This window comes from Engystomops pustulosus, chromosome 2, assembly GCF_040894005.1.
Source record: "Engystomops pustulosus chromosome 2, aEngPut4.maternal, whole genome shotgun sequence".
In the NCBI taxonomy this organism is placed as follows: Eukaryota; Metazoa; Chordata; class Amphibia; order Anura; family Leptodactylidae; genus Engystomops; species Engystomops pustulosus.
Window position 1 is genome coordinate 153446634 of NC_092412.1, and position 14672 is coordinate 153461305.

The 14672-nt window shown below is 37.3% G+C and overlaps 1 protein-coding gene across 1 annotated transcript in view; it reads right to left on the reverse strand.

Moving 5' to 3' along the window:
- OPRD1 (opioid receptor delta 1) overlaps positions 1 to 14255 on the reverse strand; it is a 32576-nt gene extending 18321 nt beyond the window's left edge. The window contains exon 1 of the mRNA XM_072136971.1: positions 13882 to 14255. Coding sequence (XP_071993072.1) covers positions 13882 to 14111 — 230 coding nt within the window. The 5' untranslated portion in view covers positions 14112 to 14255. The remainder of the gene's footprint in view (positions 1 to 13881) is intronic.
- Between the last annotated feature and the right edge of the window lie 417 nt (positions 14256 to 14672).

The following is a 14672-nucleotide window of genomic DNA, read 5'->3' on the forward strand; positions in this document are numbered from 1 at the left end:
TAACTAAAAAGGATGATCTTAGTTACAAGCTATCAAGACTACTTCAGTCTCTTCATCAGGCGGGATATAAGACAATCTCTGAATGGAACACAAATGGACACAGTAATTCTTCGGTTGATGAGGCAAGTGAAAAGAAACTGAACAATCAAAGGAAGAAGAGAAGTAAACACTAATGACAATAAATGTTTTAGCACTTATGGAATAAGATTTATTTTATTGTAACCAGATTGAGATCTGGTCCAAGCCATTAACCCCTTCACGCTCACTGGCGGATATATCTGAGGGCTGAGCCCTCTTTACACATAGATGAGGTTTACCGCATATTGTCTCCATCTTTGTTGAGATCGCCGCTCCCTCTTTTGTTATCAAGGGGCAGCAATTGGTTGCCATGACAGCCTCGGGTCTTCGTCAGACATGAGGCTGCATGGTTTCTGAAGATGCTTAACAATGAGCCAGTGGCTCCTCGGAATTAATCCTATGTAAAAACGCCATATACTGCAATACAGTAGCATTGCAGTAAATGGTAGGAATGATCAGACCATCTATGGTTAAAGTACACTAGAGTGTCTAAGAAATCGTGAAAAAAAAAGTAAAAAAAAAAATAAAATATTGAAAATTGAAATCCTCTCCTCATTTCCTAGAACTGATAAAAAAACTAAACAATACTGTTTGTTTAGTTTTTTATCAGTTCTAGGAAATGAGGAGATGATTTAAATTTTCAATATTTTATCATTTATTTATTTTTTTATCACTCTAGGGTTCTTTAACCCTAAAATCACAAACACATTAGGTATCATTGCATCCCAAAATTCCCGATCTATCAAAATATAAAAACGTTTTTTGCTGACGGTGAACCACATACCAGAAAAGAGCGGCCAAATGTCCAGATCTGACTTTTACTCCATTTTACATAACATAAAAAATGTGATAAAAAGTGATCAAAAGATCTCATAGTTCTCAAAATAGTAGCAATGAAATATCATCTCGCAAAAAATGACACCACAGCTCCGTACACCAAAGTATGGAAAAGTTATTAGTGACAGAAGATGGTGAAACTAATTTTTCTTTTCGTGCCCATTGTTTTAATTTGTGAAAATTCATTAATAACACAATAAAACATATATAAGTTTGGCAGCATCGTACCGAACCAAAGAATAAAGTAGACATATCACTTGGAGTACACAGTAAAAGTAGTAAAAACTGAGGCCACAAGAAAGTGATGCAAATGCGTTTTTTTTCACCAATATAACCACATTTTTTTCAAGCTTCCCTGTACACGGCATAGAATAATAATGTCACTGAGAAGTTTGTTACACAGAAAATAAGCCCTCACACAGCTCTGTACATGGAAAAATGAAAAAGTGATATATTTTCGAAGGTGGGGTGCGAAAAATAAGCGAAAGGCTGTGTCCTTAAGGGGTTAATGAGCCTAACAGGTATCAGAGCAGATTCCTTAAAGGGGTTTGCCATAAAAGAAAATTCTCTAACTTCAATCCCCTAGTGATGTTTACACAATAAAGATGATTTTAAACTCCTTACTTTCCAATTTTACTCAGTTGTATTGCGGTTTACCCCCTTTCACTCAGTGTGGGCGGGGACTCTCTAAGCAGGCACATTATGATACATCTAGAGCTGTGAGATGCTGTGTGCTGACAATGTGGTTAGATTGTCAGGGTACAAGTTTATATAGACTTTCATTTAGCTTCTGAACATTCACTAGTATCTGCTACATAGAAAGAGAGATGAGACAGATCAGAGATGAGAGATGATGAAATTCAAGAGATGCATATAACACTTGACACTGTCAGCTTTGCTGTGCCTCCACTCCCCTCCCCTGGATAAAGACCTTATCTGTCTGTAGCCTGTAGCTTTACTCTCCTCAGGCTGCTTGCTGGCAGGAAGTCTGTGTGTGTGAGCTCGTCTTGGAATGCATGGGTGGAGGCCGCTGAAGAGAGGAGCTCAGTGCAGACAGGAGGACAATGGGGGACATGTATCATAATTTTTTTTTCTTTGGTGAACTTTTGAGACATTTGGCAGCTCTTTTTTGTGCCTTATATATGATCATGTCTTTTTTCTTGTGATACATGTTCAGTTTTGCCTGTTTCCAGGGGGCGCAAATTTTGGCTTCTTTTTGAGACTTTCAGTTACACATGTCTCAAATCCACATAGACACAAGCCATGTGAGGGGGTTATATGCGGGAGTGGACGCTACTGATAATTTTGGATTTGAGGCTGTATCCTGCATTTTTAAGCACTCTAGTCACACCCCAGGGAGATGACGACATATGAGGCTGCGGTCACACGTTGCGTGTTTGATTGCGTATTGAAACCTTTTACAACAGCTGCGGAGAGGTGATTTGCCTTAATTACAATACTGTTAACATTTGCATTTACAAAACGCATAGCAAACACTATGTTAGCACAAGCATTAACCCCTACGGGACTCAACCTCTTTTGGCCTTAAGGACGCGGCCCCATTTTTCAAATCTGTCCTGTATCACTATAAGTGGTTATAGCTTTGGAACGCTATGAGATATCCAGGGGATTTTGAGATTGTTTTCTCGTGACACATTGTACTTCAAATTAGTTTAAAAATTTGGATGAAATCTTTTAAGTTTAGTTATAAAAAAAAAAAAAATTTGGCAAAAATTTGGAAAAATTCTTTATTTTCAACGTTCTAAATTCTCTACTTTTGATGCAGATAGTCATAGCACCCAAATAAATTCATAACTTACATTTCCCAAGTGTCTGCTTTATGTTGCCATGGTTTTTTAAGATTCCACATATTTACTAGAATGTTATGAGGCTCAGAATTTAGGTATAAGTTTTCAAATTTTTTGTAAAATCAGCAGAACCCGTATTTAGATGGACCTGCTCAACTTCTTATTGACACTGAGAGGCCTAAATAATAGCGAGACTCGTAAATTACCCCATTACGGAAACTACACCCCTCAACGTATGAAAAACCACTTTTAAGAAGTTTGTTAACCCTTTAGGTGTTTCATAGGGGTTAAAACAAAATGGAGGTGCAGTCTACAAATTGTAATATTTTTTCACAATACATTAATTTTGGGTGAAAAATTAAACATTTACAATGGATTAAATGAAAAAAGGCTCCACAAAGTTTGATACCCAATTTCTCTCAAGTACACCGATACCCTATATGTGGTGGTAACCTGCTGTATGGGCGCATAGAAGGGAAGGAGGTGCCATCCAGAGCAGATTAGCTACATCACATTGTACAGGCTATATTTTTTTTCTTTTTTTAATGTGCACCTATAGGGGCTTATTTCTTTTGCCACATGAGATGCACTTTCTGGTGGAGGAAATCATAAATTTTTAGGAAAATTTTTTTAGGAAAAGTTTTTTTTTTGGTCGTTAACCATACCATAACAATAGTATACTATTTTATGGGTCGCCACGATTACGAATATACTGATTAAGAAGTAATTTGGCAAAAATGTTGTTAATTTCAGCATCACCAACTTTCATATGCATAATTTTTTTATTTTTCGTATCACAAATCTATTTAAGGGCTTATTTTTTGCGAGAAGGATTGTTTTTTTTAGTGTGCTTATTTTAGAGTGCGGAACATTTTTTTATCACTTTTTAGAGCATTTTTCAAAAGATATTAATTAAAAATGATCTTTTTTCAGAACATTTTTTGCATTTTTTTTTTCTCCGGCGTTTACTGTGTGAGTCCAATAACGATTCTGTTTTATTATACAGATTGTTACGGACGTGGCAATACCCAATATGGTGGTTTCTTTTTGTGTTTTTGTGTTTTCTATACTTTATTAAGTATTTCTATGGGAAAGTGACATTTTAGGGCCTTATATTTTTTATTTATTATAATGTGTAGTGTTTAGTGTTTTTACCCGTTTTTACTTTTCCATACTTGAACTTGAACCTGCGATGCTCTGATCGCTGGTTCAATACACTGCTCTACAATACTATTTTATTGTAGAGCAGTATAAATTGTCTGAGCATGCGGAAGGGGTCTGACTGCCAGGGAGAGCGGGCAGCTCTGGGGCACATGGCTGTCATCAGGGCTGCCCAGAAGTGGATTGGATCCCCCAGGAAGCGGCACAGGGGATCCGATACATAGCAGAAACACCCTTACACGTCGCGGTCATGCTTGACCACGGCTTGTAAGCGGTTAATACCCGCGATCGGAGTCATCTCCAATCGCGGGTGTTGCAGCGCGGTGTCAACTATGATAGACAGCTGACAGCCGCTGCTTCTGGTCCCGGCTCCATTCGTGAGCCGGTGCCAGAAGCAGGATGTTATAGTGCGTCCTGGTGCGCTAAGCATCTAGCCACGTCCCGTACTATAACGTCCTGGTGCACCTAGGGGTTAAAGTCACGTTTATATTGCGTTTTGTGAACGCAAATGTTAACAGTAATGTAATTAAGCAAATCGCCGATCTTCAGCTGTTGTAATAGGTTTCAAAACTCAATCAAAACGCAACGTGTGACCTCAACCTTAGAAGTAACCAATAAATAAATTTAAAAAAGAAAATGCAAATATTTATGAATTTTCCAAAAAGAGGTTACTGTGCAAAATTTGAAACATTTAAAGCATGAGAAATAATTCCAATTTACAAGTTAAAATAGGATCCATGAAAAAAATCCTTCCTTTGCACCTGCCCTGGACCAGGTGCAGATTTGCACCTAAAAAGTCGCAAAAACAAGCAAAATAAGTGATACATAAGTGAAAAGTTGCAGGGAACATCTGGGAAGTAATGATACATATGGCACACTGCCCAAGATGCAGACCTAGGTGCACTTGAAAAACACCAGAAAAATTTGCAGTTAAAAGTCGCAAAAATGCAAAAAATCACAAAAATCAGACAATTCGGCACTCCAAAATAAAGATACATGTCCCCCAACCGTACACTTCTGATTTAGGGTCAGATCCTGAGGCAACCGAAATTCTGTATACCAGGACTGACAGAGACAGGTTGGAATTATATCTGTGAAATACTGTACATTTTGTTGAAAACAGTGAATTGGAGAATGTGTTATTTTGTTATCCTGATTATATTTAAGAATCTCGTCTTTGTGGGAATACCCCTTTAAGAGTCATAAAAAGACATAAATCCCCGTGAGACATTCATCCCTGTTCATCCTAAATACCATGCCTGATGAAGAGAACAAAGTAGTCTTGAAAGCTTGCAACTAACATCATCCTTTTTAGTTAGCCAATAAAGGGTGTCAACAACTGAGGACTCTCAACTTTCATCTTTTTTGTTTCTTTGTGCAATCACTCCAGCAGCAATGGACAACATGGCTACTTTTATAGGATATTATTTTCACACAGGTTTTTTTTAATAACATACAATTGAAGAAATGTTTGTATGTGGAAGATGAGTTAAATTAAATGTGAACATGAAGATGAGGATGCCTCTATAAGATTATATATGCAAGAACAGGGTTTAGTATAGAGCTTTTATACCATCAACACTTATATGTGGTTACAATAACTAAAACACAGCAATTTGATGATGCTGACATAACATTATCAGTTATTATGATATACCCACTGACAAATAAATTGCTTAAATTCTAGCTAACTTAAAACTAAATAAACTTTGTTGTAGACAAAATGTATGTATCCCACATGTGTGGTATTTAAGTACCCATCCATACACAGACACCTCCAAATGTGTGGAATAAATGAATGAATGTAAGCATGTGGTCATTGGGAAGATAAACAAACTTTTTTAACTCCTTGAAGCTTGTTTTTTTTTTTGGTTTTTGTGTTTCACTTTTTGATTCCCATGTTCCATTTTCTGATGGGTTCAGTTTTTCCAGATTTTATTGTGCAGTCCAGATGACACCTCCCCTGTATTCTTTGATTCAGTATGATTGCAGAGATACCAAATGTATATAGTTTTTTTACATTTGCCTTAATGCCTTTAAACATTTTTTTAAAAACATTGCACTAAAAAAACCCTTGTGTTGCAATATTCTGACACCCATAACTTTTTCATACTTCAGCCCTGTAGCTGGTTAAGATGTCATTTTTTGAGTGATGCGTTAATGTTTTCAATGAAACCATTAGTACACCTGTATGACCTTATAATCACTTTTTTATTTTCATTTTTATGGGAGGAAAAATGACAAAGGAAGTGTGAACATTTGGGTGTTTTTTTCCACTATGGTATTCGTGAAGGTGAATAATTGTTTTCAGATTTTGATATATCAGATATTCTGCCTTTTTTTGTTTAGTTTTACATGCTTTCTAAGGAAAGAGGGGTCATTTGAGTTTTTTTTAAACTTATTTTTTTAATATATTTTTTTAAACATTATTATTTTTTTAAGATTATTTCAGGTCCCCTAGGGTACTTGAACCCAAGGGGGTCTCGTCACTTATACAATATACTGCAACTACAACTCCCAGTTGCAATAGCTCTCAGCTGTCATAGCAATGGATCGGTTGACATCATGGGAGGGCACTGATAGCTATTTACAGATTATGGCACCCATATGCGCACTATTAAGCCCCCTAGTCAGGTTTGACCTTGGCACCTAACATGTTAACTGCTATGAACAGGGGAAGTTATTGACACGTTAACTGTCAACGACCATGGCAGTATGCCAGTATATAGTATGTATTTTCTTTGTTTGAAATTACCTATAAATTCACAATGCGTATAAAATAAATAAATTCAATAATTTTAAACTCACATAAAACCAAATCATGCAATGAGACAATGAAGAGAGATCCAGCTCATATGAAATATTTTACATTTGGGAAGTTTTGTGAAATTATTTGAGACCTACAAGAAGTAGGTCAATCCATATATTGCATACTGTTAGGCTATTGTCTGCGCAGTGAAAAAATGTAATACAATGACATCATACAACAAATAACAGATATGTCACATGAAATTTACAAGTAAAAACACAACCCAATTATGTCACATATATCACTTGTATCACAACGACATCCGCATAACAATGAAAAATACAATACACTCACATTTACATATAATAAATATGTTAAAAAATGATTACACATTACAATTAAAACTCATTAATCATATCGGTCATTACTTCCCTTGTATTGGCTAAACCTATCACGCAAGGTATAAAATAATTTTTAAACCTATTAGTCCTACATTCTACTTGCAAGAACCTCTCACTTAAAGTGCTAAGCTGTCCCATTAGTTTAGGGTGCAGCGGGTTTGATTCATTACTTAAAATTGAATCGAGTTTGTACAGTATTCTCCAGCACAATACCCTTTCCTAATTTTCCAGTGAGAATCCCACAATAGAACTTGCCTTCTTTACCAGTTTCTTTAATCTATTACAATTTGCTGTACTCCCATTACTGTACTACTGCATAATATAAAGCACTCCCAATTACAGACTGATAGAAAGCTGTTAGCATCCTACGATGTACATCAAATGACCTTAGTGATCTAAGGACGCCTTCTTATACAGCTTCTCAGAATTAATATGCCACAATAGCTTATCATCTAGATATACTCCCAAATACTTATAACTAGAGACCTGCTCCACCTGAACACCCTTAATCTGAATCGGCTCATGCCTCGTATTCCATTCCCTCCGAAAACCGATCACCATTTCTTTTGTTTTGTTAAATTCAATTCTAGTTCATTTATTCCACACCATTTTGAGAATCTATACTTCATGCAATCACCCTGCATTATGCACCCTATTATTGCAGTATTGTCCGAATATCAATGATTGGATAGTGTGTGAGCGTGTATGAACATATTTCCAATTTTAATAATTGAACATTTATTTACATTTTTCTAGGAGGTAAAACAGAGGAATGGAACAATGCAGTATTATAAGAAAAGACAGACCAGAATTATTGCTTTGTGAAGAATACAAATAACTACCTAATAATTATAGGTAATGGAAGCATGCAAAATGAAAAATAAACGGACACTAATGCATTGCTTTGGACGATTGCTTTGGAAGGGTCCGCTGACAGTAACCTTTTATTACCAGTGTTCATATGGGGTCTGCAAGAGATCACTGCAGCAAGTGCACAATTTTTCAGCATAATTACCACAGAAGGCATTAAACATTACCCAGTACTCATTAAAATCAATGGATTGTGATAGTACAGTGTTCACAGTTTTTGGAAAGCAAAGTGTATTTAGACCTCTCCTTCCTCTGTTTACAACCCCCTCTATTTATTTTCTCAGCTGATGTCAGCAGTGATGTCAGGTTCTGGGCACGTCACTGCTCCAGCCAATGACAGGTCTCAGAGATGATCTCGGCACGAACGTAATGTCACTGCTCGTCCTGGTTTAAAGGGGACATCACTGAAATGGGACATCCCTGCTGATGTCAGCCAGGGAAGGCAAATTATTTGCTGGAAATGGAGGAGCACAGAGAATTGAATAGCAGCATTCAGAGAATTTTGATGGATGGGTCCTATGAAGCTTAATTATGCCTTTGCAATTCCAGACATACTAGCATTATTAAACACTCTTTTTCTGTCATGAAGCAATATTTTACTTTTTTATTAAAGGGAATTGGTCGCAATTAAAAAAATAGTCTGAGCAGTCAGCAGTATTCTACAGAGCAAAAACAGATGAGTAAATTGTACATAGTGCCCCAATAATAATAATATTTATTTATATAGCACCATTATGTAGTTCTTTACAAATAATGGGGGACATATACAAATAAAATAAGACATTACAGAGTACAAAGATTGTCATACGGAACAATAGGAGTGAGGGTCCTGCTCACAAGAGCTTACAGACTGTGAGGGTGAAGGGGGTGACACAAGAGGTATAAGAGATTATATAATGGTCCAGCCATTCTTTATAAGGGAACAGAATAAAATAATTTAATAAATAAAAATTCTACTGCTTGAACCAGCCATCAGCCGCAATCTTATTTCTAAGCTTGGAACCTGGTATATATCTGTTATTTGCCGGATAACAGACGGGCGATAGGACACAGGATGGATTAGTAAAGAGAGAGTTGACATTTCATGCAGTTAGCGAGTGTGATAGGTTTGCCTAAAGAGATGGATTTTAAGAGCATGTTTGAAACTTTGGAGGGTGGGTATTAGTCTGAGAGTCTGGGGAAGGGCATTCCAGAGAATTGGTGTGACTCAGGAGAAGTCTTGGAGACGAGCATGAGAGGTTCGAATTAAGGGAGAGATTAATCTAATATCACTGGCAGATCTAAAAGAATGGGTTGGGAGATAGACTGAGATTAGAGAAGAGTGATAGGGAGGAGCATCATTATGCAGAGCCCTGAAGGCATTATTTTATTGAAGAAAGAAAATTAGAAGATTAATTTATAATTTTATGGGAAAAAAAAATTTTTGTGACCTAGTGTATCTCTTTGCTTATTCCGTGTTTAGAAGTCTGGTGGAAGTCCTGTTACATAGGCAACAGCTGTGCACACTAAAGCTAAACACTTTCCATCATGTAGGACCATAAACACAGAATAAGCAGAGATATAAAGGAATAAATTACAATATTTTACCATATTCCTATATATCAATCTATTCAGATTTTCCATTTGTAGAATATAAATGTAACTCCTGTGTCTGTGCCAAGGCGAAAGAACTTTAAGAACAAAACAAACATTCACTCACCTGTCCCCACTTCCCTGAAGCAGCAAACTGCTCCTCAGTGCGGCTGTTGTGCTCTGGGCTGAAGCCTGCAGATGTAATGATGTCATCACATTGCATCTACCAGTTCCACAGCTCTGTACTGTTGCCACAGAGAGGCGAAGAGAAGACTGCTGATGCTTCAGTGGAGCAGGCAAAGGATAGTATATGTTTTTTTTCACAGTGGGAAAAAACAGGGATTGGTTGGTGATGGGATTGGTGACATGGGGGATGGGCTACAGTCAGGGGACCATTATAAGTGTTTTATCCCTCTTTTCTGCAGCCCACTTCTGATGGTGCCCCCTTTTATTTAACACTGCTCCTTATAAGGACCCATTGGCGCACATTTACTTACCTGGTCCACAGAGTTTCACGAAAGTGCAATGATATCCCATGCTCAGTTCAAATCAGTCGGATCATGTGACGATTTCTGTCACATGAAAGCCAGCGCAGCTGCGGCAGAAAACAATCGTATGCGACACAATCCCAGCGCAAACCCCTGTTAAATACCTGTCAAAGTTGTGCAAATCCCGAAAACAGTGCACAGTCCGACGAAAGTGTGCAGTGCGACCCTTTGAAAATAAGCCTCATTGTCTGTTGGCTACAGAAAATGGTACACTATAAGGAGGGGCTTCAGAAAAGACAGTCCTATAAGGAGGGTCCAAAGAAAAAGGGGTGCTATAAGGAAAGGACTACAGAAAAGAGGTTTCTACAAGGTGGGCATAGAGAAAAGTGTGCACAAAAAAGAGGAGGTTTTAGGAAAAAGGGCATTGTGAGGGTAAGATGCAGGAGGGGGCATTATATTGGTTGGAGTTAGGCATGAGTTAAGGGTAGGAATGCAATTTTTTACAGGCACCATGGGGGCAGAATGCACAAAAAAGTTGGGGTTTCCTTTAATAATTGTCTTATGTATAAAGTTAAACTGCAATTGGCTAATGAAAATATGAAAGATGAATGATTCAATCTTAGGCTATATTCACACACACGTGTGCCCGCCATACCTTAGCATGGCGCTGCTCACCTGGCCGCTCTTTATAGCAATGTATGGTGCACAGTGCCGTATTCTGGGGAAAGATAGGACATTTCCTATCTTTTTCCCTGCTACAGAACCGTACAGTCCCGTACACGTGCGCTCCTGCTCCAGTACGGCGCTGTGCGCCTATTGCCATATATGGGAGGATGTATATATGCCATACATATGTCGGCTGTATATACGTCCCCCATATTATTGTACTATTCTTAGGATGAGCCATCAATATCAGACCACAATGAGAAGCAGCCATTTAATGAGGATTCCTCATCCTGCCCATGAAGATGATGTCAGGGGAGAAAATCATCAGGCATATTGAACTTTCAAACCATGATCCTTCTGTCCTTCTCCCCTATTCCCATTCATACCATACTTGCCCAAACCTGGCACTTGTGTGTAAGGGGAGTAAGAAAAGGAAAATAAGTCAACACACATGGTATTTAAACTTTTGGTATGGTATTTAAACTTTTGGTTTAAATATAACAGTATCTCTAATATTTTTTTTAACTAACCAAAGTAATTTTGTGTATTTGTGTCAACCAATACCGCTTGTAATGGATTAATTAATAATTCATCATTATCATTGACAATATCAAAATGTTTCAATAAAAGTCAGTTACATTTCCCCATGGGATACAGGATAGAGGAAATCACAGAAGCATGTACGTCTAGGACAGCAAAATATGCAAAAGCTGGGGTTTGTGCCAACCTAAACACTAATGCCAGATGTTATCCTATAGAAGAGAACCATCCTACAGATAGAATTTGTACCAAATAGCAGGAGAATCATGGAACTCCACAAGCTATTATTATTATGGTACAGTGGCTACGTTAAGTATTCAGACCCCTTTTCACTCTTTGTTTTATTACAGCCAAATGGTAAAATCAAAAAAGTAATTTCTTTTGCTCATTAATCTACACTATGCAACCCATCTTGACACAAAAAAACAGAAATGTAGATATTTTTGCGAATTTATTAAAGAAGAAAAACTAAAATATTACATGGTCATAATTATTGAGACCCTTTTATGTGACACTCACATTTTACTCAAATGCTGTCCATTTCCTTCTGATCCTCCTTCAGATGGTTCTACTCCTTCATTGGAGTCTAGGTGGGTTTAATTAAAATGATTGGACTTGATTAGGAAAGGCACACAATGTTAGGTATCAAATATACCATTATATATTATCTATGACTCTAACTTCTGACCATGTCCTAAAATACATACTGTGCTATACAAGACCTCACAGCTCACATTACATGTCAGAGCACATGAGAATCATGAGGTCCAAGGAACTGCCCAAGGAGCTCAGATACAGCCCTGGCCAGATCTGGCCAAGGTTACAAAAGAATTTCTGTGGCACTAAAGGTTGGACCAAAGACTAGGCCAAAGGTTAACCTTCAAGACAACTCATGGCTGAAATCAAAAGTTGCTGAAAAGGGTCTGAATACTTCTGACCATGTGATATTTCAGTTTTTTCTTGTTTAATTAATTAGCAAAAATATCTACATTTCAGTTTTTTATTTGTCAAGATGGGGTGCAGAGTATACATTAAGGAGCAAAAAAAACCACTTTTTTGATCTTACCAATTGGCTACAATGAAATAAAGCGTGAAATATTAAAAGGTGTCTGAATACTTTCTGTACCCACTGTAGATTAACCGTAGGAGCACAAGTCTACTTCTGTCCATGATACTTTAACTGATATTCACCCCAATACACTCTTTGTATCCAGACCAGTTACAGTAGTTTGGATTGTAGATTTGACTAAAGAAGCAATATAATACAGTTACTTTTCTATATAGGAAGCTGAAGATATAGAAACAGAATCCCATGCTGTATAAAGAAACACTAGTAACTAGAGATTGGAGAACTTATTAACTGAACACTTAGAATACTATATAATTTAAACATTTACATTGTATTGTACAGTGCTGTACCTGAGAAGAATGACATGAAGGAGGCAGGACAAAAATCCACTATTGTATAGAAATAAAATACATAAAAAAATGATACATTGAGATAGGTTGAGTAGGTGGAAGAAAGTTAAAGGGACATGGTACTTGGATGTTATTGTTGAAGAGAGGAAGAATTCTATAAAACATATTTTTAAAAAAGCAGCTACGTAGACGTTTGAAATTGTACATGGAGATAAAATACAATATACAGAGAACTATAAAGGTAGACACCTGTACTGAAATATAAGAGGGGCTATAGAGAGAGATGGAATCCTAATTATACGGATCAGTGGAGATGCTTTGGTGAATGAAGAGCAATTAAAAGATTTTATTATAACAATAAGAAGTATATTAATCAAACCAAGTGGATTGATTACTGATTTTGTACTATTACTATTGTATTAGAAATATTATGCGTTAATGCTTAGGTTCAGGCGGGTCAAGGACAACAGGTGCACGGCGAGGCACTGCGAGGCCGGGTATTTTTCTCCAAAAGTTTTTTCTTAATGTCAAATAAACCAGAACAGGTAATCACAACGGGTTTCGGGGAACGGGGGTCCCCTTTTTCAGGTGAAATGCTTTAATGCTTGCACTTTGCTTTTATTTCTATTTTATTGATATTACACTGAAACAGGGAATGTAATATTTTATCTATAAATGATCAGTGATAGGTTGGCTGTAGGAAGATTTATAAGTCGTGGGATGTAGCTAAAGTATATTGTATCTATACATCTTTATAACTATCTACTTATATACACACATTCATACATTGATATATACCATATGTGTGTACAGTTTAATATATACAGTTCATAAAAAATATAGTAATATATGTATTACACTGTACATTAATTTATACAGACAAAGAGGGACACTGCGAGTCAGTTTTATTTATTGGACCTGAAACTCCAGTATAATTAAAATCTCAATGTCCTTAGGCAAGTCTTGCTGGTTTTACTAACATGTCTTGACCATATATTCAGAAATAAATGCAATGAGCTAATAGCTGTGGCAAACTGAAATCCTAATATGACATGAAAAGTACAGTCAGAGACTGTTTAGCTCTTCTTCATGTGAAAAGACATTGATAGACATGCATAAAAACATAGCTGTTTTTACATGCAGATTGCATTTTCTACATCTGTATCTGATTTTTTACATGGAACAAACAATTCCTCTGCATCATCTATCTTACGCGTCCCTCTACCTGTCAAAGGAATGTATCATAACAAGCAGCTGTGATCACATTAATAGACGAGACTGACTTCCCATACCTTACAATTCCATACATGACCAGGACGTTCCCAAGTAACCCCACAACGCAGACCACAGAGTATAGCGCAGTGATTGCCACGGCCATAATAATTGATGCATGGTTTCTGGAGACCCCCTGGCTTGGGACACCGAAGGTGATGTTGGGTAGGGCAGAAGAAGAGAGGTTCTGGGTAGCATTGTAGTAGATGATATCTGAGTATATCCTTGATGTGGACAGCTCCAGCTCCATATTCAGCAGTGGGCTAATACTTGCTCTGCAGGGATGCTAAGTACAAGTGGTACCCGAGTCTGTGTTACCGTGGAGACAGCAGAAAGGATGTTGAGGACAGGATGCTGGATTCTCAGCAACTGAAGGGAAAGGAGGGAGTGGACGGAAGAAAACTGCTCCTCTCATACATGCAGATCCTGCTTTACCACCCATTCCCTTATCATTTCCCCCTCCAATAGTCACTCCTCCCGCTCCTACATTTCTTCAATCCCCTCAGACAATCCATCTCTTCTTTACCACCTCTTATTTCTTACAGTAAACCATGTATACATGTGCCCTGTAAGTATGTCTCTGTTTATTCTAGAACATGAAGGTATCACACATGATAGCCATCACTGCCTACATTTTTGCAATTCATCCTCCATACCCTATGTAACATATCACCAGGACTATATGCATAGTCAATTCTTATATCCTTCTCAATTGTTCATTATTCTTGCCTCATTTTAGTACACTCACACCTTGCCTGCTTGTCTGCAGTCTCTTTTCTTTGCATATAAGATTTACTGTGTTTAAACAGAT